The 23,049-nt window shown below is 44.2% G+C and overlaps 2 protein-coding genes across 4 annotated transcripts; both read right to left on the bottom strand.

Annotated features, from left to right (window-relative positions):
- Positions 1-1,105: 1,105 nt before the first annotated feature.
- On the bottom strand, positions 1,106-8,126 carry LOC108884933 (uromodulin). The gene is made up of 10 exons (XM_018679040.2): positions 8,027-8,126; positions 7,447-7,525; positions 6,423-7,202; positions 6,031-6,117; positions 4,855-5,042; positions 3,824-3,981; positions 3,104-3,352; positions 2,316-2,475; positions 1,460-1,535; positions 1,106-1,318 (listed from the first exon to the last, which is right to left on the bottom strand). Exons 2-10 carry the CDS (start codon positions 7,511-7,513, stop codon positions 1,311-1,313), a joined length of 1,773 nt encoding a protein of 590 aa, XP_018534556.1. The 5' UTR covers positions 7,514-7,525; positions 8,027-8,126; the 3' UTR covers positions 1,106-1,310.
- Positions 8,127-8,202: 76 nt separating this feature from the next.
- slc4a2a (solute carrier family 4 member 2a) lies at positions 8,203-21,809 on the bottom strand. Of its 3 annotated transcripts, XM_051070207.1 has the most exons (21): positions 20,753-21,809; positions 20,009-20,162; positions 19,620-19,845; positions 19,411-19,529; positions 17,984-18,126; positions 15,924-16,104; positions 15,281-15,416; positions 14,951-15,098; positions 14,473-14,569; positions 14,192-14,376; positions 13,821-14,040; positions 13,233-13,436; positions 12,887-13,035; positions 11,963-12,157; positions 11,479-11,688; positions 11,107-11,196; positions 10,877-11,043; positions 10,515-10,768; positions 10,261-10,430; positions 9,720-9,893; positions 8,203-9,431 (listed from the first exon to the last, which is right to left on the bottom strand). In XM_051070207.1, exons 1-21 carry the CDS (start codon positions 20,804-20,806, stop codon positions 9,351-9,353), a joined length of 3,357 nt encoding a protein of 1,118 aa, XP_050926164.1. In that variant the 5' UTR covers positions 20,807-21,809; the 3' UTR covers positions 8,203-9,350. The 3 variants fall into 3 exon arrangements, with proteins under 3 accessions (XP_050926164.1, XP_018534548.1, XP_018534551.1); XM_018679032.2 differs by lacking the exons at positions 19,411-19,529; positions 19,620-19,845; positions 20,009-20,162; positions 20,753-21,809 and adding an exon at positions 18,925-19,025; XM_018679035.2 differs by lacking the exons at positions 17,984-18,126; positions 19,411-19,529; positions 19,620-19,845; positions 20,009-20,162; positions 20,753-21,809 and adding an exon at positions 17,219-17,451.
- Between the last annotated feature and the right edge of the window lie 1,240 nt (positions 21,810-23,049).

Genomic DNA, 23,049 nt, shown 5'->3' with positions numbered 1-23,049 from the left:
ACATGATATACACGATGATGTCACTCAGGTTGGTAGAATATTGGTCCACCTGTTCAGACACTAAAGAGCAGTTTAAAGAGCTGTTACCTGTTGAAACCTCAGAGCGTCCAGTCCTCACCAAGCCTCTATCTGTTCAGGTGTTTGTGGTCCCCCCGTCCTCACTGAGCTTCTACCTGTTCAGGTGTGTGTGGTGGAGTGGTGGTGGAGAGCATCTCTGACAGCCTCCATCAAACATTCAGCAGCAGCTCGGCTCAGGTAACCACGAGCCGCCACGCCTGCTCAGGTTTCACTGAGACGCTCCGATGGACACTTTGTGGTGGGGAGGGGAGGTAACCATGACGACCAGGTGAGTTAGGGAGGGGTGGGCCTCAGAGATACTGATCAACATAGACAGACAGATAGATAGATACCTTCAGGTTCTGTAGGACTTTAGAGTGTCTGTGTTTCTGTTTCCTGTGGTCCAACCTGACCCTGCCGTGGTCAGACAGAGGACAGGTGGAGGAGGAGGCTCACAGTCAGGACATCAGACCTGTTGACTGTCAGCTGACCTGTGGCCACATTCACACCTGTCATTTATCTGTATCTGTACCTGGACTTAGTATCTGGATCAGGAGAAGGTCTGAGCAGGTGTAAACCACCTTCTGGATAAAAACTTTATCCCACAGGTTGAAGGTCACCTGACTCCACCTCTTCTTTCTTTGCCATCAGCTGATGAACACTTATTAACTCCAGTTATAGGTTTCTAAAAAACCTGATGGACATTTATTCATATGAAACTACTGTGTCATATTTCCATTTGATAATGTATTATTACATTTGAATCACAGTTATCAGGTTCTGACAGACATTAGAGACTAAATCAAGAACGATTCATTGACTTCTTCACAGCTAACAACAACTAGCTTGTAGTGCACTGTGCTGTATATACATCACCATTTTAATTAAGCCCTCTGTTTATTTACCACCCAAAGCACCTCCCCCTCCTACACTGACGACTGACAGTCCTGTGTTTATAGCTCATGCTTTTATCTTGTGGATGAACACTGTGGCTTTTTGTGTATTTTATGGATGATGTTGAACTGAATGCATCATTTCTATGTGAGACTTACAGTTGATCACGTTTTCTCTTTATTTTGTTTCATACTCACAAAGCATCTGCAAATATTCTGCTTTATCTGATAGTTTTGTGGTTTTCAGTTTCACAGTAAGAAAATGATTCAAATCAGGAGCAAGAATTGACCAGGATAATGGAGTTTGAAGATTTGAGCTGAAGGTTTGATTCCCAGCAGGACATGAACTCACTCTGCTCCTCAGAACCCTGAAAACGTAAACAACATCCTGATCAGGTTCTGTGGATTAGAACATGGATGGGTGACTTTTTACAGAAGATGGTGTGTTTGACTTAGATTTTTTATTTTTGTGTCAGTTGTGACATCATTGCAGCAAAGGAAATACTCACAGCTGATTGGTCCAACAGTGACTGGAAGCTGATTGGATGAGGCTGCAGTGGACCGAGCCTGTCGTCTGGAACAGTTCTATGGTGAACAACAGATATGAAATAAGTTAAGAACACTTTTGATAAAGAACAATGAACAGTGTTTCACAATAAAAGACAAAAGAAACTGACATTCACAATATAGTGATAAACAAAAAATAAAGAGTCATAGAGTTCTTTTCAGACTTCTGAAAGCGTCTTGGGACCCATACCAATAGAACTATTTTTAGGCATGTAGAAACACCTTAGGAACATCAAGAACCTGTTTGAAGACCCTTAAGAATCTCTACAATGCCTTAGAGAAGTATTGGGAACTTTTCAAGGACTTCTGGAATCTTTAAGATTCTCTTGAACTTCCTGAAGGACCTGTGTAACCTCTTAAGAAACTCCTCAACTGTTTCAAGGACCCAATTAAGAACCTCCTTGACCTTTTAAAAAAATGAGGGACCCCTTTAAGACCTGCTAGTACTTCCTTAAGAACCAGCAAGAACCTCTAAAGAACCTCTAGAACCTTAAAGAACATCTAGAATTTTTTAAGGACTCATGGGAACCTCCTGACTTGTGGGGCCTTGTCAAAGACCTATGAGAATCCCTTAAGTACCTCTAAGATCTTTTTCAGAGCTTGTGGCACCCCTTAAAGGTCCACTAGAATTTCTTAAGGGACTCATGGCACTCTCTAAAGAATGTCAAGAACTTATTTAAAGACTTTAGAGAATCCCCTTAAGAAGTTAGGAGCCCCAGCCCTGGATCCTCTCTGAGGACTTTACCACCTATGACTGATTTGTTTGTGGAGGCAGAGAACAGGCTGCAGTACACTCACAGGGCGACAGGGGGCGCTGTCCAGGTCACATAGAGAGACTCTGCAGTGTAGATAAACGTCGTCATATGTCCCATGGTACAGGAAGAGCAGCGCCGAGAAGTGAGCCCTTTGCGACAGCCCGCTTTCACCCACCGTCACATGACGACGGTCGACCGGACACCTGGAGGAGCGAGCCAATCACACAGCGGCTTTTATTCTGTCTGAACATGTGATCAGCAGAGTTTACATGTGGACAACACAACAGCTTAACCTAAGTTTTATTGTGAAAATCTGTCCTCAAACTGACAGTAGAGGAAAGTCAGGAACTGCAGCTCAGACCTGCGCTCACCTGAGGAGGCTACAGGCTGATGGTCACTCACACACAATAATACTGTCATTAAACTGGATTTTTCCTTTCCTATATTCAAACAGTGTGCTTCAGATCTTGTCTGAATTGATGTCACTATGTTTTTTAGTGTGATACACATTTAATTTTTCCATAATCAGCAGTAGGAGTTCAAATTTAAAAAACAAAAATCACACTATGAGACACAGAGCAGCTTTTAGGGCTGCATCCAACAATTATTCATATTATCAGTTAATCAGAATATTATTTATTTGATTAATCAATTGTGACATTTTCTCAAAGTCAGACATTTGAACATGTTCAATGTGACATTTTTAAACGTCTTGTTCAAGAGTCCAAAACCTAAAGAGATTCAGATTAATGTGGTGTTAAAAAAAAACAAAACATTTTTTTGCTTGAAAAATGAGTTTATACCGAGCCAAGGTCTGGACAGAATCCTCACCTGTTCTGGATCAGGGCATATTGGACAGGATCTTCAGCACTGGGTGTGTTTGTGAAATAGCAGTTTTCCAAAATGAGGACAAAGCGTCCATTGTCATTGTTCTCCACAGAGACACCAACATGCAGGGCAGAGCCGAGTGGCAGGCTGACTGGGCCAGCAGGAAAAGGCTGGCTGTAATCCGGCCCCCTGTACAGAGTCATTGTAGCTCTGATGGGGTCACCTGAACGCACCATGCCAACACTACCACCCCTGACAACAAGAAAATCATAAATCTGTTCATATGATATAGAGATGTTCCTGTTAAGAACCTGTAGAGAACATGTGAACTGTAACAACACAACTCATACCGACTTCTATAACACCATAAAACTGAAGCCCCTCATTTTTACCTTAAGAGTTCATTAATATACCCATTAATGATGATTGTATGAAGTGTTTTAATGGGATTCTGAGGGACTATACATGGATTGTAATAGATTACTGCATGTTTGTAGTGCTTAAGGGTTTAGAGTAAAAACTCTTTAATATCAACAAAATATCATAAAAATTTTTAAAGCATGCAGATAATTCAAGAAGAACATGCAAATATAATTCAATCTGTTAGTTATTTCTTAATTCATAAAAATTGAGGACTATAAACACTCTATAAAACATAGAGGAGCGTTTAAACATAGCATCTCACTGGAAGTACAACCAGGTACAGAGCAAAGGCAAACTCACGGCAGCTGGTATCGAATGGCACTATTGAGGCTGAGAACATCATCTAGTGGGAAGGTACAGGAGAAAGGGATGCTCATTGGGATGGGGAGAGAGGCATTGGTCCAATCAGATGGGTACACAAACAAAATGTTGGAGTACATAATGTGGGTACCGTTTGTCTGGAACAAAGACATAAACCACATAATAACTCAATGAAAACAGCTCAACAGTCAGTCCATCAGTTCTGGTTTCACCTCCCTCCTTAAAGGTCGCAACTGGTCTACAAAGACACAAAACAGACACTAAAAATTTGATCAAAACTGAATCTGACTTTTTGACATTTGTTTCATCACATAACAAAACAAAGATTCTGCAGCTAAAAATTGGACAAATTAAAATGTCACTAACCTGATGATGGTGCTAGATGAAAATTCAGAGGATCATCAAAGTTACTACAGTTTATCCTCAGGGGAGAATGAATGTCAGACCCAAATTTCATCATAATCCATAAAGTAGCTGCTGAGATGTTTTAGTCTGGACCAGAGTGGTGATTGACTACATCCGTAGAGCCATGATACTGGCACGGCTAAAGAGTTATTGTGTGTAATATCAGAAACAGTTACTGCACTCTGGCTGGTGATCTCTGATCAGTCAAAAGAGCTAAATCAGGAGAACTTTGTTTAGATTAAAGCTAGTGGATCAGATAGCCACAGCTAGCTTTAGCTAAAGCAAAATATATCCTCTTTTTCCCAACGTGTTCACTTTGTTTGAAAAATATGTTTTGGTGATCTGACTTATTGGAGACTCAGGAAAAAAGTAGACTAACACAAGCAAAACTAGTCCTGCTAAAAGACTAAATCGGTCATTCTTTTGTTCCCAGCAGCAGGGCTAGGGTTGAACCCTGTGAGCACAGAAATACTTCCCTTTGGGGAGTAGCAGTCACTATTGACTTGAAGACTTGAAGTCGTAATGAATGTAAACCTGGTCCTCAACAGTGAACCATCACCTCCCTGTTGGTGTCGTTACTGTGTCAGGTATCTATCAAAACTCACCTTCACCACGTTCCCACAGACATCCTTCCTTCGCTCCACCAGGTACCACATCTCTCCCTGGTGGTCGACCTGCTCATGGCAGCTTGGGTCACTCAGGTGAGCAGAGGAGGCGTTCAGCCCTTGTTCCTGCAGCACCCTCTTCGGTATCATCACTCGCAGGTGGTCCTGTCCACAATCCAACTCTGGTTCTGGAAAACCACCCGGACGACAAGATAACACACAAGTCACACTACAGCAGGAACAAGGCATTGTGGGTATTAGAGTCTTTATATTTACAGAACAGTACAGGTTCAAATGATTTCACACAATGTAAACCTTGACTTATAGATTAACTGACCAGCCCTTCAATCAATGTTCATAGTTTTAGTTGAATTTTTGAATTTCCAGTGAGCATTTCATTCATGTGGCAGCGTTTTACTGTTTCAAATAAGCCAGTTGTGGCAGTATTAATTTATTTTTCTATTGAATTTTATGAACAGAAACCAGGCCAGAAACTCTTGGCTCACAGGCCATATAATAATCATCTGACTGATAAGATAAAGTGCGACAGTATGGACCTTATCCTCAGTGTTAATCTGTTCTTTTTGTAAGTTAATGAGTTGTGACTATCATGTTAAGGGCAAGGCACTCAGGAGGACAGGCCCAAATGCAGACACAAGTCTCAAGCAGTTTGGTGATTTTATTTAAATCAAAAACAATAAAGCCTTACTGACTGTACTGGCATGGCAGAATCCAAAAACACAGAGTAGTGTTGGTAGTACACTGGCAGTACCAGCACAAGAGGTATGCCAAAACACAAAAGTCCAAAAACCAAAGAAATCCCAAGAACTCAGAGAATTAATTTTTCAGGAACCACCAGAATCCTTTTTGTAAGGACATGAAGGACACACTGAAGGACCTCCAGAACTTCTTTGAGAAGAATTTACCCCAAGAATTTACCAGTGGGGGTAAATTTACCAGTGGGGGTAAATTCTTTAGGACCCCCCCTTTGAAAGATCTCTCTCAGAGGATCTCTAGAAACACTCAAGGGGATCCGTGGAACCTCTTAAGGACTCATGGAATCTATGTAAAGTAACTTTAAAATCTCTCTACGGACATCAGGGAACCCGTTACACCTTTTCCAAAAGACCATGGAATCTCAATGTTTTCCAACCTGAGCAAATCATTGGCACTCACCGTTACGTTCACACCTCCAGTTGACCTTGTCATCGCTCACACAGGTCTGATTTTCAGTACAGGTGTTACACACTATGGTGTTGACATCTACGGAGGAACACAAAACAACAGTCCACTGGAGAGTCTGATGGTACCAGAGGTCTAAATTATTCTTTAAGATACAATCAACTTTTGCACAAATGAGGTGAATATGAACCCATTCTGTGTCAGACTAATGTGAAAAAGACAATTCTGAACAGGTCCTGAACCATATATATGAAATCTGAGGATGTCACTTAATACTGGAGTATTTAGCAGGCTAGGCCTCTGGATCAGGGTCCTAGTTTTTGGCTCGGGTCTCAGGTCAGATCTCTCCACTGTATAATGCCATATAAGAAGTGCTTGTTGCTTACCTGCACAGTAAGCTAGCCGACACGTATTTGGGCTTACAAACTTGTAGACGTAGTAGTTTCCTGGGCAGGCTTTCACATGGATGGGGTTGGACTTGAAATGGCAGCAACCTGTCTCCCAGCTGCCACAAACCATCCCCTGTATGATGCCATGAGACTTCTGTGGGTGGGGAGTCTGCAGCCACAGTGGTGCATGGGTCCCACACATGTATTTCTCAATGCACCTCTCCGGCATCTGTACACCGTTGTTACCGATGTATAGGCGGTACCAGCCCTGCCAAACTCTATTGTCACAGACTGCAGATGCTGAGTCCACCTTGAAATCCGTGGCTCTCCAGGCGTCTCGTAATGGAGTATAGTGCTGACACGGGTCTGTGCAGCGAGCTGCACCGTTCACCTGAAGGCAGTCCTGGCCAACAGGGCACTGAGTGTTCCCACAGGCAAAAACCACTGAGTGGGGTTCAGTTATGGCAGCAGTGTGGTGCTGTGGCACAGGACTCACCAGGCAGGAGAAGGAGCCTGGGGTGTTTTCGCAGAGCTGGCCGGGACCACAGGGAGGGGGAGTCAGAGAACACTCATCAATGTCTATGCAGCCCTGCAGCGGCGACCAGCGGTAGCCTCTTCCACAGCAGTCACTATTGCAGGTGGTTTTGTTGTAGCAGATGAAGCCGTCTCCCACCACACTGTCCTCACAGCGGCAGGACACGTCCACAGTCTCAACGTTGTTGTCATGGATGGAGGTGAGGCAGCGAGCCAGTTTGTGACAAGCATCACAGCTGGTGGCTGCAGAACATGAGGACACATGAGGTTAATGCTGCGTTACATCAGAGGTCAGAGGTCAGTGGTGGGAGTGACTTGCTCTCATTATCAAAAATGTTGCTGTTTAGTCTTTAGCTTGAAACTTCTGCAGCTCTGTTTGTCAGTCCATCCCAGTATTTTGTGTCGTGTGTTCACACAGTCCTTTAGATATAACAGCTTATTACTACTATTGATGGTGGAACCTGTGTCATTGCTCCTGTGGACTCACCTGTGCTCTGAGCCGAGTGGGCAGTCATGAGGAGCAGCAGAAGCAGATGGATGAACCAGGGAGACATTTTTAATCACAGCTGTTACAGAGGGAAATGATGATAATGATGGCATAAAGATTTACTTCATCTTCATTCTTAGACTTTCTCTTTCTATTAGAACAGTTTATAATTGGTCTTCACAGTTACTCCATCATATCAAGCAGCTCCTGTGACATACTAATAATCAGATATAAGAACAACGTTACCCAGACTGTTAGCTGTTGCATTATACTGCAGGAATACACAACAGAAAAATATATCTTACATGTCAACATTTACCTGATACAATGATAAAAACTTTAAATCAAGCTGAAAATTCAGGCAGCATCTTTTCCCCCAAAACCCTTTGCAACATAAGATTTACTAAAAAGCAGAGCATACTGACTTGTAAAACTTTGGAAATAAACTGAGTTGTGATGTAATTCCCTCACACAACTCATTAAAATACATTTGTAGGTTTGTTTGTGTGTTTAGTCAAGTGATGCTTAAAATCTGTCACCACAAGTTACAACTAACTGTAATTTTATCCAACAGACATACCTTTATTTTAGTCCTCTGTAGTTTTCTTGTTCAGGTTTACAGACTTCAGTCAGTCTCAGCTCCTGAGTACTGACGAGTCATTTCTGAGAAGTGACTGCAGGTCTATCAATCATCACTGTTAATGGTAGTTATAAAGCCATAAATTAAATGTGTTGCATAAGACAAGTGATACATCTAATGTTGTAGAGTTTTCTCTCTTTCCACATCAGGTTTTGGAGAAACTTCTCCAGCCTTCAGTTTCAAACTAAATGACAATCATCTGTTTTTCTTTTTAAGTTCCTGAACACCCGAGAGTCTGGGAATATGACGTTTTCCACATTTGTATCAAGCATTTGTATCTGTTTATTGTCTGAATCTTATCTGTGATAATGCCAGCATGTTTTATTGGGAACAAAGCTTTTGACCTACTGACTCATACAGACAGACAAATGGCACTAAAGGAAAAGATTGGGGAGTTATTAAATCTAAAATGGTTCGAAGGGTCCTGTCTTTTCTAAGTCTGTGAAGCAGATGGTTGCAGTTTTCCTTCTGTTGATATTCATTATTATATTCATTACAAAACTAGACCTGTGAGCAGGTGTACTGGAGCAGACCATCTGACTTTAAACCAAGTATAGACAAAATATCTGTTATTTCATCCATTAGAAATGACCTGAAGATGTGTTTTCAATCTGCTGTAAAACTCAACCAATGTCTTAAAAAGAACTACACACAAACAGATGTTCATATCTCTGGTTGTGTTAGATTCTTTCTCGTTTTCCTCTCTCAGTCAGATGTTATAAGGCACAGGAATAAGCCTCTTAGAGCCATGATGATCTTGTGGCCAACAAAGTTGATCATTATTGAATCTGGGCCTCTACTTTTATTGTTTATCACTGGAGACTCACTTTTTTCTTCTTTTGTAACCATGGCATATGTATCCAAATCATTGTGTGCTATAATGATATCAAGGCCTATATGATAAAAAAATGAAATTCTATCATCAGTGTAAGATGTGAGGAGAAACTTACATACAAATAAATGTGTAAAATCAGTGTTTAAACATAAAATTATTTGTATTTAATGACAGAGAAAGAAAAAGCTACCAACACAGAGAAAACAGTTTTCAGTTAGTGTTAAAACATGATGAGGTTTACAGAGAACAACCAGGAACCATCTCAGCCTTCAGGTTTCAGTCAGTGTGTTCAGCAGAAACTAACCCACTCCCCAAAACAGAAAATACAAAATCTGCCCCCCCCCCCAGCTACAGGATATATGTCAGATACGTTAATGAAGGGGGAGGACGGGTCGGGTCAGATTGACCAATCACAATGTTGCTGCCAGGTCACACGGGCATCTGCAGCTGTGAGTACTCGTCCTGCCCTTCCTTCTCCTCCAGGTGAGGTTCCACATCATCAGCATCCAGCTGCAGGACCACAGGTCAAAGGTCAACACAACATTACCTCACTGGACTCTTTTTAAAAAACATGAAGTGTGTGTAGCTCCAGTCACTGAGGGACTGATTATCTGTTCACGTCTGTTCACGTTACATTGTTTAATTACAGCTGAGAGGTAAAACCTTTCACTTCATGAGCCTCTAACACCTCTGTTCCTGCATGATCAACATCTACATGATCCAGACTGAAACCCACACTCACACATCAGTCAGTTACATTTACAGGTAAAAGCTCAGGTGAAACAAGGTGTGACTCACACTCTGCAGCTCTCTGCGGGTGAATAGGTGGGGCAGCAGCAGCATCCTGACAGGTATAGTCAGCAGCAACACAAAGGGGAATGCCAGAGCTGCCGCCGTCGCCATGACGACCCACAGGAGAGACAGACAGGTGAGCTGGACGACAGTGAACAGGTGCATCCTTAACGTCCGCACCTGTGAGGCAGCGGACAGACAGGTGAGACAGGTGTGATGGAAACAGGTCTGTAAAGTCCAAGTCTCAAGTAGCTCACGAGTTAAAACGTCAACCATGAACCGTGATGTCCAGTTAAAGTTCAGAGACCTTTGCATCATTTCCTGTGAACTCTCCACTGTCAGTAATAAAGTAAGACCAACAAGTCCCAAATCAAGTCCAACAAGTCCTGACCTGTCCTGTATAACTCACTCTTCTCAAGTGATTCCAAATAAAAAGGTGGACAGTGGTGAAGTTAAAGTCTGTTTTGATTTAGGTGAGTCAAGAACAAAGTCACCAGATCCCTGACTTGAGTGCAACTGTGATTGAGCCTGATGTATCTGTACCAACCTTGCGAACATAATTTTGATCAGGGTGGTATTTCGGGGGCATCAGCAGCAGGATGAGCCTCTCTGTGAGCTGGATCCCATTCAGGGACATCACACCCATGTAGAGGAAGATCCCAAAAAGCACCGCCAGAGGGATCTGACGCAGAACCTCCCCGATCACGATGGACAGACCTGAGAAGGGGAGCAGGGACTGGATCAGAGGTAGCAGCACTAACTGTAGTAAAACTATTATCAGAAGGACTCAGACAGTCGTACCCACTAACACGGCCACCAGGAAGCCCGTCACCCTCTGCTCCTTCACCTCCTGGATGCGGGGTTTGTCTCCAGGGGCGACGGCTTTGCTCATGACAGTAAGGGCATTGGTGTGGGTGACAGACCGAACTGTGGCGGCTGACAGCCAAGGCAAACCAAACAGAGCTGAGATTCCACCCACAACCACGATGATGAGGAGGTCCAGGTGAAAACCAGTTCCCTTCACCAGCATCCTCTCCTTCTTACTGACAATCAGCCTGACAGACAAACACAGGAAAAATTATATCACTTAATACTGGTTTGACTATTTTAGATCAGTCTCTCCCAAAAATAAAACCACAGATGACAAGAAGAAAGTGTTGTACGCTGTGATCTGGGACTCCATGAAGATGAGGATGAAGACCAGGATGGCAGGAAGGATGCTGGCGCCCATCATCCAAACAGGAAACTGTCCATCTGACCCGAGAGGAGAAATCAACCAACCACGTTTCTCCGGACTGGAAACCGAGAATCCACTAGGCACGTTCAATTTCTGTAAGACAGTAGAGAGAGGGTAACTCGTATAACCTCAGGTAAGACTGTGCTCTGGTCTTACCTGGGTGTAGGTGTCCTCCACACTGTAGTCGACCAACACCATGATGAGGATGGCAATAGGAACCCCGAAGTCTCCAATGATCCTACGGAGCTAACACCAGAGAGGTAAGACCATAAATTTAGACTCAGGATGTCTGTGGATGCACACAAACACTCGATGATAAACTGCCAAGCTCTAAGACTCATGGCAACTCTAATTGTCTAGTTTTATTTTTATTGAAATAACAAGTTGATAATTCAGGTATGATAATTGCACATGTACACCTCTACACACCTGCAGATGTGCTTGCATTTAGAATTTATGTATCTAAACACAGTACCTGTACCTGTTTGAACCTGTTCCTGTACTGTATCTTTATTTGAATGTACTGACCCTGCCAGGGAAGAAGGAGCTGTTCTTGAACTTGCGCAGATAGAAAGCGATGAAATATGTTCCTGCCATGAGCACTAATGACAGCAGGGCAGTGTTAGGTTCTCCAACAACCTTCCCAGGATTCCCAGCAGCTGTGGTGAAGTTGCAGAGAAAGGGAGATACTGTGTTGTTTCCATGGTAACAGTTTTGGAGCGGATGCTCCTGAAAGATCTAGAACAGACCAACACAAAGAGGAAAGAGCTCAGTGTGACTCTGTGGTGGTTAAAGAGCAGCACAAGAATATTTAATCTACTTGTCGACCAAACAATCAAAATCATGTGGTCAGTTGTTTTGATATGACAAAAACTTCCAGGTTTGTGAACAACATGACAACATAAAATGACACTTCTTTGTTATGAATCAAACTGGAAACTATCTAAAGACTACACACTACTTTTCAATAAGACTCCAGCTCATGGGTGTTGCTATTGTTCTCAAACCTTACCTTGACCAGTTTGGCGAAGGTTTCATAGATGAAAATGAGGGAAATGAGGAAGGAGAAAATCTCCTGAGTAAAGCGGGAGACGAAGCGAACCAGGATGCTTCCCTCAAAGGCCACGGTAAGGAGAACAATGAGCACCAGCCAGAAACCGATCCACACCCGGCCTGTCAGATACTCGATCCCATTGTCTTTACAAAACTATAAAGAAACACAGACCAGGTATGATACATCAGAGCCTCGGGAATATGGCTGGTTTGGGCTGAAATACAAACTTCTGTTTTATCTGCAATAAAAGTTAGAATTTATTTACCACCCTATTTTAGTTGAGTTTAGACAGACATGTCTGAGATTTAAGGCTTGATTGAATTGAGCAAATACCATCATTTGCATAGGAGATACTCTGAGACCACTCATTAATTATATCAACACAGGGTCCACTTACTTTAAAGCGTTCAACTAGCAATGCACTGATCTAACATCTTCTCTCTGGATACAGAGAAACTACTGTCACAAAGCACTGATTCAATAGAAGGACTGGCTTTTCCCAAACAGAAAATCTTTGGGAACCTCACTGCTCAGTTACTTCACTGTGTGGTACTCCTCATTTTTCTTTCAGGTAACATGAGATCAGGGATGCTGTGGCACTAAAAGCTGAGTCGGCAGCCTGACGGTCTTTGAATAGAAACAGTTACCATCTCCTCCCCAACAGAACTGAAATAACTGAAATTCTTAGGTTACAGATGTAGCTGAAAGCTTTGGAAACACAAGAACATGGACTTTGTGTTGACAGGACTTGGGATAGATCCCTGGGATACAGCACAAAACAGATGATACTGGTGAACAGATGCTGTGGGAGAATAAAGGACAAAGGAAGATGATGAAGATATTGTGATACACGTGTGCATAATTTCTGTCAGGTGAGCTCACAGTGTAGAAGGCCTCTTCAAACACCAGCAGCGGTCCAGAGAAGCCAATCACCAGCAGAGGCTGAGCACCCAGCACACTGAACACGATACCCTGCATTGCAGTGGCAACAATCAGCTCTGACACACCAATCAGACCCTCTGTTTTCTCACCTGTGTCAAAGGATAGAGATCACAGGAATAACAGTTAATGTTTGTGGAGATTACATTTCATGGAATCATCCAGTAAACATCTTTAATCATCCAGGCAGCCTTTGTTTCAATTAATTGGCAGCGATTAGGAACTAATTCAACCAAACTACGTCAAGTCGTTCAATGTGTGTCACAGTATTTCTGAGGTCCACACTTACCCAGCAGTCCACCAAAGGTGATCGCAGGTGACAGAGCAGCAAAGTAGATGAAGATGATGGCGGCCATGCACTGAGGGTTCAGAGCATCTCGGATGTCACTGAGGTACTGAGGGTAGCGTCGAGTCACATCTTTGATCAGTCCTCCGAACAGATGACCTGTACGCCTCAGGGGCTCGTCGCCGGGTTTGGATGGAACCAGGGAATCTGTAAGATAAGACGACTGTTGTTAAACTGTGTCGTCATTGAGCTTACATCACAACATTACACAACATCAAGATATCAACATCTGCTTCGTACAGGCCGTCTTTTAGGTATATGTTTTTCAAATAATATGAAAAACATTTACCTGGCTCAAACTGTCCTCCTGATAAAACTATATTTTTCAGCCCTTATTCTACTTTTCTCCTGACTTAAAACCCTCACTATTCAAGAGAGAGCATTTTCAACAACTCAGAAAAAACGAGGGAAACCTTCCCAGTAGCAATCACAATATCTCTGATATGAGTCAGGAATGGACAACAATGTCCAAATCCACAACTGGTGACAAAACATGTTTATTGACAAAAGAATGAGAACCTGGTAACCAACCTTCATCCTGCTGAATGCTGGTCTGTTTCTCCTGCAGTTTGCCGTTCTGCTCCTCCTCCCTCTTTCTGAGCATTTCTCGTTGGAAGCGAGCGACTGAGTACAGCAGCTCGTCTCCACCAACCTCTGAGGGAGGGAGGACGACGCTACAGTCCAGGAAACGGTTGATGGCTGTCAGCAGGTCCTGGCGGTCGTCAGCCTGGTACGCAGCCTCATGGAAGTGCTGAAGGAGCAGACAGAGGTAGAAGTCCTTATACAACATTTACCTCTTTATGTGGCTTCAGGACAGTAGAGCATCAGTGCCATTTGGTCATATTATGTCATATGTCATATCCAGGAAAATGGCAGACAGCATCAACTCTGTGGGGACTCACCTTGTCTGACATGAGTGTGGAGATGGAGCGTCCGATCTGGTGGTAGTCGATGCTGGTGGTGGGTGGGCCCAGCAGGAGGAAGAGGAACCTCACAGGGACAGGGACCTCCAGAACAGACTCCAGCAGAACCGCCTCCTGCAGCCGAACAAATGCCATGGAGGGTTGGTCCAGGAAGCCCACGCTGCCTGCAAACACAGCAGAGGGATGCAGTGAACCTGCTGCTTGACAGATCAACACACGGATAAAAGAGATGATGTTTATACAACGTATGTGATGCATACCTACGAGGACAACGGTGGCCTCAGCTCTCTCTGGGATCTTCTCCATCAGCTTCACTTCATGTTTGGATCTGGAGTGACAGAGGGATGGGGCTTCTCTCTGGACACGGTGCAAAATAACGTCATGAATCCTAACAAACTGATTAGTCTACACTACAACTGCTGATCACAGAGCTAGTTCCCAGACTTCTGCAGCTAATCCAGAATGCTGCTGCCTGTCTGGTGTTTGACCTCCCTATGTTTTTCTACATCACTCCACTTTTCTGTTCATGTCACTAGCTGCAGCTTCATCTGCTTTAAAACTCTGGTGCTGGTCTACACCCCCCTCTGCCTCTGGACAACTGGTCACCCCATCCCTACAGACTCTCCCTCAGACTTCAGCAGGAAAACTGCAGGTGTTTTCTGTTTTTATTTTCTCTCCACTGACACTTTGAGTCTGACAACAAACAGTGGACTAGTATGGTCTGTTTTTTTGCTTTACCTTGTTCTTTTCTGTGTCAGCCTCTCTGTGATTGGTCAGGTTGTTTGAGGGCTCTGATTGGCTGTTGTGTCTGTCCATCAGGGCGGACATGTTGGCTGCAGAGATGTTCCTGCTGAACAAGCTGTGATCTTTCTCATCACTGGGATGACTGATGAAACAGAGAAATATGTTTATGAAAGAAATGATCCTGAACCTTTCCTGAGCAGCAGCGGGTGGATGACTGATTGGACGGACAGATGGTTTGATTCATGCACAGACAGACAGAAGAACAGATGAACTGATGGATAAATGTATGAATAGATGAATGACAGATGTAGTTTGGACATAAACCTGTGTCGGAGCAGCAGAGCTCTCAGGACATTTGCTCGATCTTCAGCTTTAATCTGATCTGAGATCACCATCTGCTCCACCACCTGCTGGGCGATCCCTGGCAGAGTCCTCTGCTTCAGATCCAGGAGCACCGCCCCTGAAAACACAATATGTTAAACTCTGAAATCCTCACATTACTCAGAAAACGTTGCAGATTTTTCACTTAAGCTGAAACATTTTTATCTTGTGTAGACATGTCTTAACACACAGTAAAGTTCAAGTCTTTTAAACCAACTGCTGTGTCCTCAGAAAGTTTAAGCTACACCTATGTTTTCGTCTAAACCAGCCACTGTGTCCTGTATGAAATCACCACAATGCAACTAAAGGTCACTATCTGAGGTCTAATTTACACCTGACACACACTTGATTTACTTCAGGCTTAAAGGTTCAGTTCATTTTATTCCAATAATCAATTAATTTAAAATTTGTCAAACTAATGTAATCATGTAACAGATGTTATATAAAAACCTGAGAGGCTCAGTGTCACAACAGCCTGAACAAACTGTGAGAAAAAAAAACATCAAATCAACGTTAAAATATGATGATGTGCAGTGTCAGTATTTATCCAGCGAAGGGCAGCAGAGAGCCCCCTGCTCCTCCTCACCATGGGAGATGGTTTTTCTGAGCTCCAGCAGTGAGCGGAAGGAGAGGGAGGGGATGTGAGGTCTTCCCCAGCGCTCCGTCTCCTCCTCCACCTCCTCTTCAAACTTGATCCATCGAGCCGTCTCCCTCCACTGCAGCTCCTGGTTCCTGTCAATCACCAGCTCATTCAGCTCCACAAACACCTGGACACAGAAAAACTCGCCTTTGTTACTTATGAGGACACTGCATTGACGTACACTAATTTCCTGGAGATTTACCCTGATATTTACCACTACATGACTATCCACAACCATAACCTAAGGTTAGTGTCCCGTTAATGTCAGTCTACAGATTTACATCCCTACAGAGTAACGACATTGTGAGGACATTACATGGACATACATTAATACCCTGAAGACTTGCCACATGCCTCACTAACATCTCTTACCTCAACCAAGCCCAAAACCAGAACTCTAAAACCAACTCTTAACCCAATCTTTAATCTATATTATGAGGACCTGCTTTTGTCCCTCCTTGGAGATGAGTCCCCATATTGTGACTGAGTGACTGATATATGAACCCACAGTAAGATTAATACATGTGAGTGCACATTAAGTTTGTTTACTGTATTCTACAGGAAGAATGTACTTTAATACACTGTCCTCACAAGTACAGTAAACAAATGTCTGTGTCCTTACAGTCACCAGGCTGAAGTGGACCAAACCAGGCTAAACCAGTCTAAACTCTGTTGTAGTTATCAGAGGCCAAATCTCCAGTTTCAACTGGGTAAATTCCATCTGCTGATGAAGATCATGTGATACGATCAAAAGCTCCAGAACAGCTGGATCTTGTGCTGCAATCGTTTTCTCAATTTGCTTCGTTTTTCAAAATGAACTTTGAATCTCAATCATCAGGTTCAACTTAAACAAAATTTCAGATTAAATTCAGGTCAAACCAACTAAACCACTCTGAGCTGTCTAAACAACAACTAACCATTTAAAAAAGGTCCACTTATTTGTTTCTCCTGATCAGATTTTGGTCAAACTGTTGTTCAAGAATTAACTCACAAGTTAAAACATGAACCAAACAAAACAGGACTAAATTAGACTATGATTATACAGGACAGCACCAGACTAAAGTGGTCCAAATGAATCCAAACCAGGTTGAATCAGGATAAACTGAACTAAATAGATTAATCAAAACTAAAACAAATGTCTCCACATCTGGTGGAAAATGGATTTTAGGCTAAATTTAGTCTTAAACCAGGTGAACCAGATGGAAAAGACCAAGACTAACCCGGGATAAATCAGCCTGTACCTTGCTTTGTCGACTCTTCAGGTCCAAACCGACCATCCTGAGGATGAGAGGAAACTGAACCATCAGAGACTGAACTCTAACTTTACCTCCCTCCACCTGGACCTGTCTGTCTCTACCTGTCTGTCTCTACCTGTGTGGCCATCTCTCTCATTAAGACAGAGTCCAGTTTGTCACCCCTTCACAATACCTCCTGGATTAACCTGCTCAGACTCCCAGCTCGTCTTACCCCTCCTCTAGTTCTTAGAGCCAAGACTTCATTCAGACCCTGAGTGATCCTGTTCACACCAGACCTGAACCTGTTTATCTGTCAGTGTTAAAACCAACAGATAGAACTGAATTAACTCCAACATTTCTATAAATCTTTTAGTTCTGTCGTCCAGGTGTTTCAGATCAATGTCAGCATTGTCTCTGTGTCCAGTACAGAGAGAAGAACATTTACCTTTTCAAACACACAGTAAAGAGTGTGATGTGATGAAGTGTGTGAACCCTGTGAAGAGTGGGAGGTGGAAGAATCTGAGCTGAAATGTCAGAAACACAATCAGTTCAGTGTCAGATGAAGCAGCAGAGGAGGTCTGTGGACAGAATACAGATGTTCTCAGCAACTGTCTCAGTCCTCACCAGGTGTTTCCATGATGCAAAAGAGATTCACCTGTTAAATGTTGTCCAGGTGTTTGACTCTAAAACCACCTGGAGACTCAGTGACACAACTTCACACAGACACTGTTATAAAACAATATTAACCTCCCTCCCTCCCCCCTCCCTCACCTCGTGAGGTGTACGGTCGGGTTGCAGGTGTTGGAGCTGTGTCCGGCTGCTGATCTGATCTTTGCCGACGTGGACGACCGGTCCTCTGGAGCTCCGCCTCACCAGGTGACGCCTCACCGCTGGGACATCGTCCAATCGGTGACCTGAGGGGAGAGGCGTATGTTTGAGGGGGTGGGGTCAGAACATGGGTCAAAGTTAAAACCTGACAGGAACATGTTCCTTCCTTTCTCAGCCTCTCTCTGCTCTCATGGGAACTTTCTGGAGTCTAACTTAGTTTCAGGCTCCATTAACCTTCAGGGAAGAATCAGTAAGATGAGACGTTGACTCTCAGCTTAAACACACACTCACAGGTGTGTCTGCAGGTGAGGCTCAGGTTGCTCTAAAGAACAAAAACTAAATGAGGTTTTCTGTGAAAAGGATGTTTTCAAATAATTTCTTATTTTCCTGGAAAACATCGACACAAACGTCCAATCACAGTCCAGCGGGGAGGGTCAGCTGAGCGGCGCCCCCTACCTGTGGTCAGTGTGACTGCAGAGTCACAGTGTGAAGACGGGAAACACTGATTTAAAATGCTGAGCAGAGAATCAGACCCACCTGCTGTTTCCTAATTTTAACGACCTGTAAAAACAAACCTTCATCATTAAAACAGTTTAACTGCTGAACACCATACGTCACCGAGAGTCCATTCTCAGTGATTGTTACCTTCAGGTGTCCACTACATACCTGAGCTCCTGTTGGAGCAGGACTGGCCTCAAACTGCTCACAGGTGAACTCACAGGTAAACATCTTTAACTCAGATTTTAAAGAGGAACTAAACATCCACCACTTGTTCATCAGAAGAAACAACCACGTCCTGTCACAGCCCAGGTGAGTCTCCATCAGTTCAAACACAGGTGACATGATGTCAGGTAGAGTGAGAATAGAAACAGGTGAGTACTCACTGAGATCTGCCTTCAGTCTGTCCAACAACAAACTGTTGAAATATTTGATCACAACTGCAGCAGTCACTGGCTTCATGTTGATCTGAGAGACCCACAGAGTCTTGCAGGACCAGGACCAGGACCAGAACCAGGACCAGACACAGAGACTCAGTAATAATAGACAGAGGCAGTGGGCTGAGAGAGTGGGACGACGGCTTTGTGTTCAGGTCACATGACCAACATCAACAACAACAACAGAAAAACTCTTTATGACGCAAGACATTCCTTCAGTTTGTCCTGAAAACACATCAGAGTCACCCAGCGCCCCAAGGCATGCTGGGAGGGGGAGTTAGATGTTATCAGATCAGAATTCACATCGTCCTTGTTTTTTAATGTCGAGGCTTCAGTGTAAACTACCACTCATGTACAGGTGATGTACAGGTGATGTGCAGGTGATGTACAGGTACAGGTGTTACAGGTGAGTAGCAACTGAACAGGTTTACTCACTCTTGATCCCGTCCAGGTCGACAGACATCAGTGTTTCAGCCTCATCATCAGCAGCAACGGTCATAATGATGCCACCAGGTGAGAGGTTGTTCTGATTGGACAAACCAACAGGTTTGTGACTGTGGGGAGGGGGGTTATAAGTTAACTGGACTAAAATAAAATACAGAGGACAGTATTTTTGTTAAAGACAGACCAGGTGTGCTCTTCACCTGGAGGGCGTGGCCGTCCTGCTGTCCTCTCCATCAGTCTGGCTGTAGGAGTCCTCCTCCTCCTCCTCCTCCTCCTCCTCCTCCTGGTCTTCTTCTATGGCGGTGGCATTGCTAGGGGCGGAGCCTCTCCTTCCCTCCCTCCTCCCATCGTTGGTCCTCCTCCTTCTGCCGTCGGCCGGAGGTTTGGACAGAGGATGGTGGACGTGGAGAGACGAGTGACGATGATCTGCAGCAGAGACACAAACAGGAAGTCTACACAACCAGAACATCTGCACCTGTTCTGATCCAGGTTCTACAAAGACCCTCTGACCTCCTGGTGTTAACCCCCAGGTTAACACACCTGAACCTCCTCCAGACCTCCTGGGACCAGGTGGGTTTCTGTGTCTCACCTTCAAAGTCCTGTTCATCGTAGACCCGGTGTGTCTCTGGTGGACTGCGAGCTGCAGGACGAAGGATCTGCTGAAAACCCTGAACATCAAACGCTTTGTTCAGGTCCTCCTCTTCTTCATCACCACGGCAACGAGGAGGAGGAAGAGACAGAGACTGCAGGAGGGGAGAGACGACACACCTGTTACACCTGAGTCAGCTGACACCTGATGAGAACACCTGTCTGCAGGTTCACAGCTCATTTACAGCTGCAGTACTCTGATACTCAAGTAAGAGTAGAAATACCACGTTCAGAAACACTCAGAGGTCAGAGGTCAGAGCTGAAGTCCATATATGACTGAAGACAGTTCACATGTGATGACACTGGATCAATAATATTATTAATGAGTTACCATGGAAACACCAGGTGAATATTGATAAAAGTTAAAACCCTTCATGATGACATCACTTCCAGTTTGTTGTGCTGCAGCGCCCCCTGCAGGAACACCTGGGTTTTACTCTGCTCCTCTGTCATATCTGAACAGGTTTAAACAGGAGTGTGATCAATGTATTGATCCAGTATTGATAGAGCATTGATCGACGGGGTTCAGCTGCAGTGGCTCAGTGTTTCTCATGGAGCTGTAGTGATGGGCTGTTACCATGGTAACAACTGTCTGACTGTCAGCTGAACCACATTAACGTCTTCACACTGATACAAAGCTGATAATGATTATTGATCGATACACTGATTATTGATTGAGACTCACTGCAGACAGACTGAGGGCCTCGCCGGGATCCAAAGAGTTTGGATGATGACTCATGGCTCCTTCAGAGGTCAGAGGTCAGAGTGTCTGATGTTCAGCAGGTGAGTTCAGGCAGCAGCACCTGGAGGTCAAAGGTCAGAAACACACACACACACACACACACACACACACACACACACACACACACTGAAACTCACTGAAACATTAAAGTCAATTTACTGATCTATGAACAAGTCCACCTTAATAATACCACCTTAAACTCCTCACTCGGGGGAAGTCACAAAGACTTAAAGTCTGTCAGAGGTCAAAGGTCAAAGGTCAGAGGTCAGAGGTGATCAGACTGAGGAGAGTGAGTCAGCAGATCAGAGTGTCTTCTCGGCTGACAGTGATGGAAGACAGTCAGTGTCAGTGAAGGCAGCACAGATCAGCTGTTAAACAGTTGTTCAGTCACCTGTCTCACCTGTCTAATCATGTAAGACTGAGTGACTGTGTTGATAGAGAACATCTGTGAACAGCTGTAGGACGTGTCCACACTGAGCATACGGACAGACACCGGTCAGATCAGATTCATCAGGTGGAGCAGTGACGAGTCATCGACAGGCCCCGCCCACCACAGAGCATCATAACCCTGACCTCGACACGAGCGCGTCCCTGAACCTCACATCACTAATCTGGCTTTAAACACAGAGGGAAAGACTGTAAACTCACTGCTTAATACGACGGTGACAGGATAAAGTGATGAACGACAGGATGAGGTGATGAATGACAGGATGAAGTGATGAACGAGGCCCTGAACTGTGACTGACTCTGGATCAGCTGCATCAGCCTGAGTCATCCTGATCTATGTCCACATTTAAACTTAGAGCTGAGACTGAAACACTGAGGAGAAACACACTGAACCTGGTCTGATTCACTGTGTGTGTGTGTGTGTGTGTGTGTGTGTGTGTGTGTGTGTGTGTCTGTGTGTGTGTGTGTGTGTGAAACAGGAAGAGAGTTGGAGCCTACCTCAGTGTCCTCGCAGCTCTGAAAGAGAGAAATTATAATGCAAAGACTGAAACCAACAGAGACTGAGAAAAGGGGGGAGAGAGAGGAGAGAGAGAGAGAGAAGAGAGAGAGAGAGAGAGAGAGGAGAGGGAGAGAGAGAGAGAGAGAGAGAGAAGAGAGAGAAAGAGAGAGAGAGGAGAGAGAGAGAGAGAGAGAGAGAGAGAGAGAGGAGAGAGAGAGTAGAGAGAGAGAGAGAGAGAGAGAGAGAGAAGAGAGAGAGAGAGAGAGAGAGAGAGACGAGAGAGAGTAGAGAGAGAGAGAGAGAGAGAAGAGAGAGAGAGAGAGAGAGAGAGAGAGAGACGAGGGGGGGGGCAAGAAGAAAGAGGAGATGAAAAGAGGGGAGAGGAAACAGAGGAGAGGGAGAGGGAGGCAGACGGAGACAGAGGAGAGAGAAAGGTCTAACAGAAACCTGATCAGCTGAAGGTCACCATGGCAACCAAACTGTCAGTCAAGGTTAGTCCCGCCTCCTGGCAGCGCGCACACACACACACACACACACACACACAAAGCAGCAGTTGGTTTAGTCTGATGATGTCACTGATCCCCATCCTCAGCATCATCACTCACCTGATGACATCATCATCACTCCACATACAGGCAGGTAAACTGCATTCAAACCTCTGTTTACCTGAACTGATTGGACAGCTGCAGATCACCTCTGAGTACTTTTTACTATTGTAATCAAGTAAATGTAACTAAAGACTGTGAGTAAACTCAGGGAGGAACTCCTCCTGCCTCGTCTCTCAGCTCAGGTCACGTCACCTGACCTCACCTGTCCAACAGCAACAACTGTCAGTCTGGAGCTGACGTAATGAAACCAATCAACTGATAAATAAATCAATCAACCAATCAAGAGCAGATCAGGTGACTTGATCAGGTAAAGTGTTTCATCATCCATCAGAGCTCTGTGACCTCTGACCTTCAGGGCTGTGTGTGTGTGTGTGTGTTGTTACCTGGTTGTCGACGTCCAGCAGAAACAGGACGAGATCATCTGCAGCTGCTTTTATACCCACAGCTCAGAGTGTGTGTATGTGTGTGTGTGTTAAATAACAGCACAACAACAATTATCCACAGACCCACAGCTCAGTGAGTGTGTGTTGTGTTTACATGTAATTATCACACATGTAGGTTCATGTGTGTGTGTTCATGGGAATGTAAAGATTCTTATACTTTAATCTGTCCTCTGTCGTCATGACAACCCCCCCCCCCCCCCCCCACACACACACACAGAAAATGATCCACTTAAAAACTGATTC

Source organism: Lates calcarifer, linkage group LG4 (assembly GCF_001640805.2).
Source record: "Lates calcarifer isolate ASB-BC8 linkage group LG4, TLL_Latcal_v3, whole genome shotgun sequence".
NCBI classification, from domain to species: domain Eukaryota; kingdom Metazoa; phylum Chordata; class Actinopteri; family Centropomidae; genus Lates; species Lates calcarifer.
This window is presented reverse-complemented; position numbering and strand designations above follow the sequence as displayed.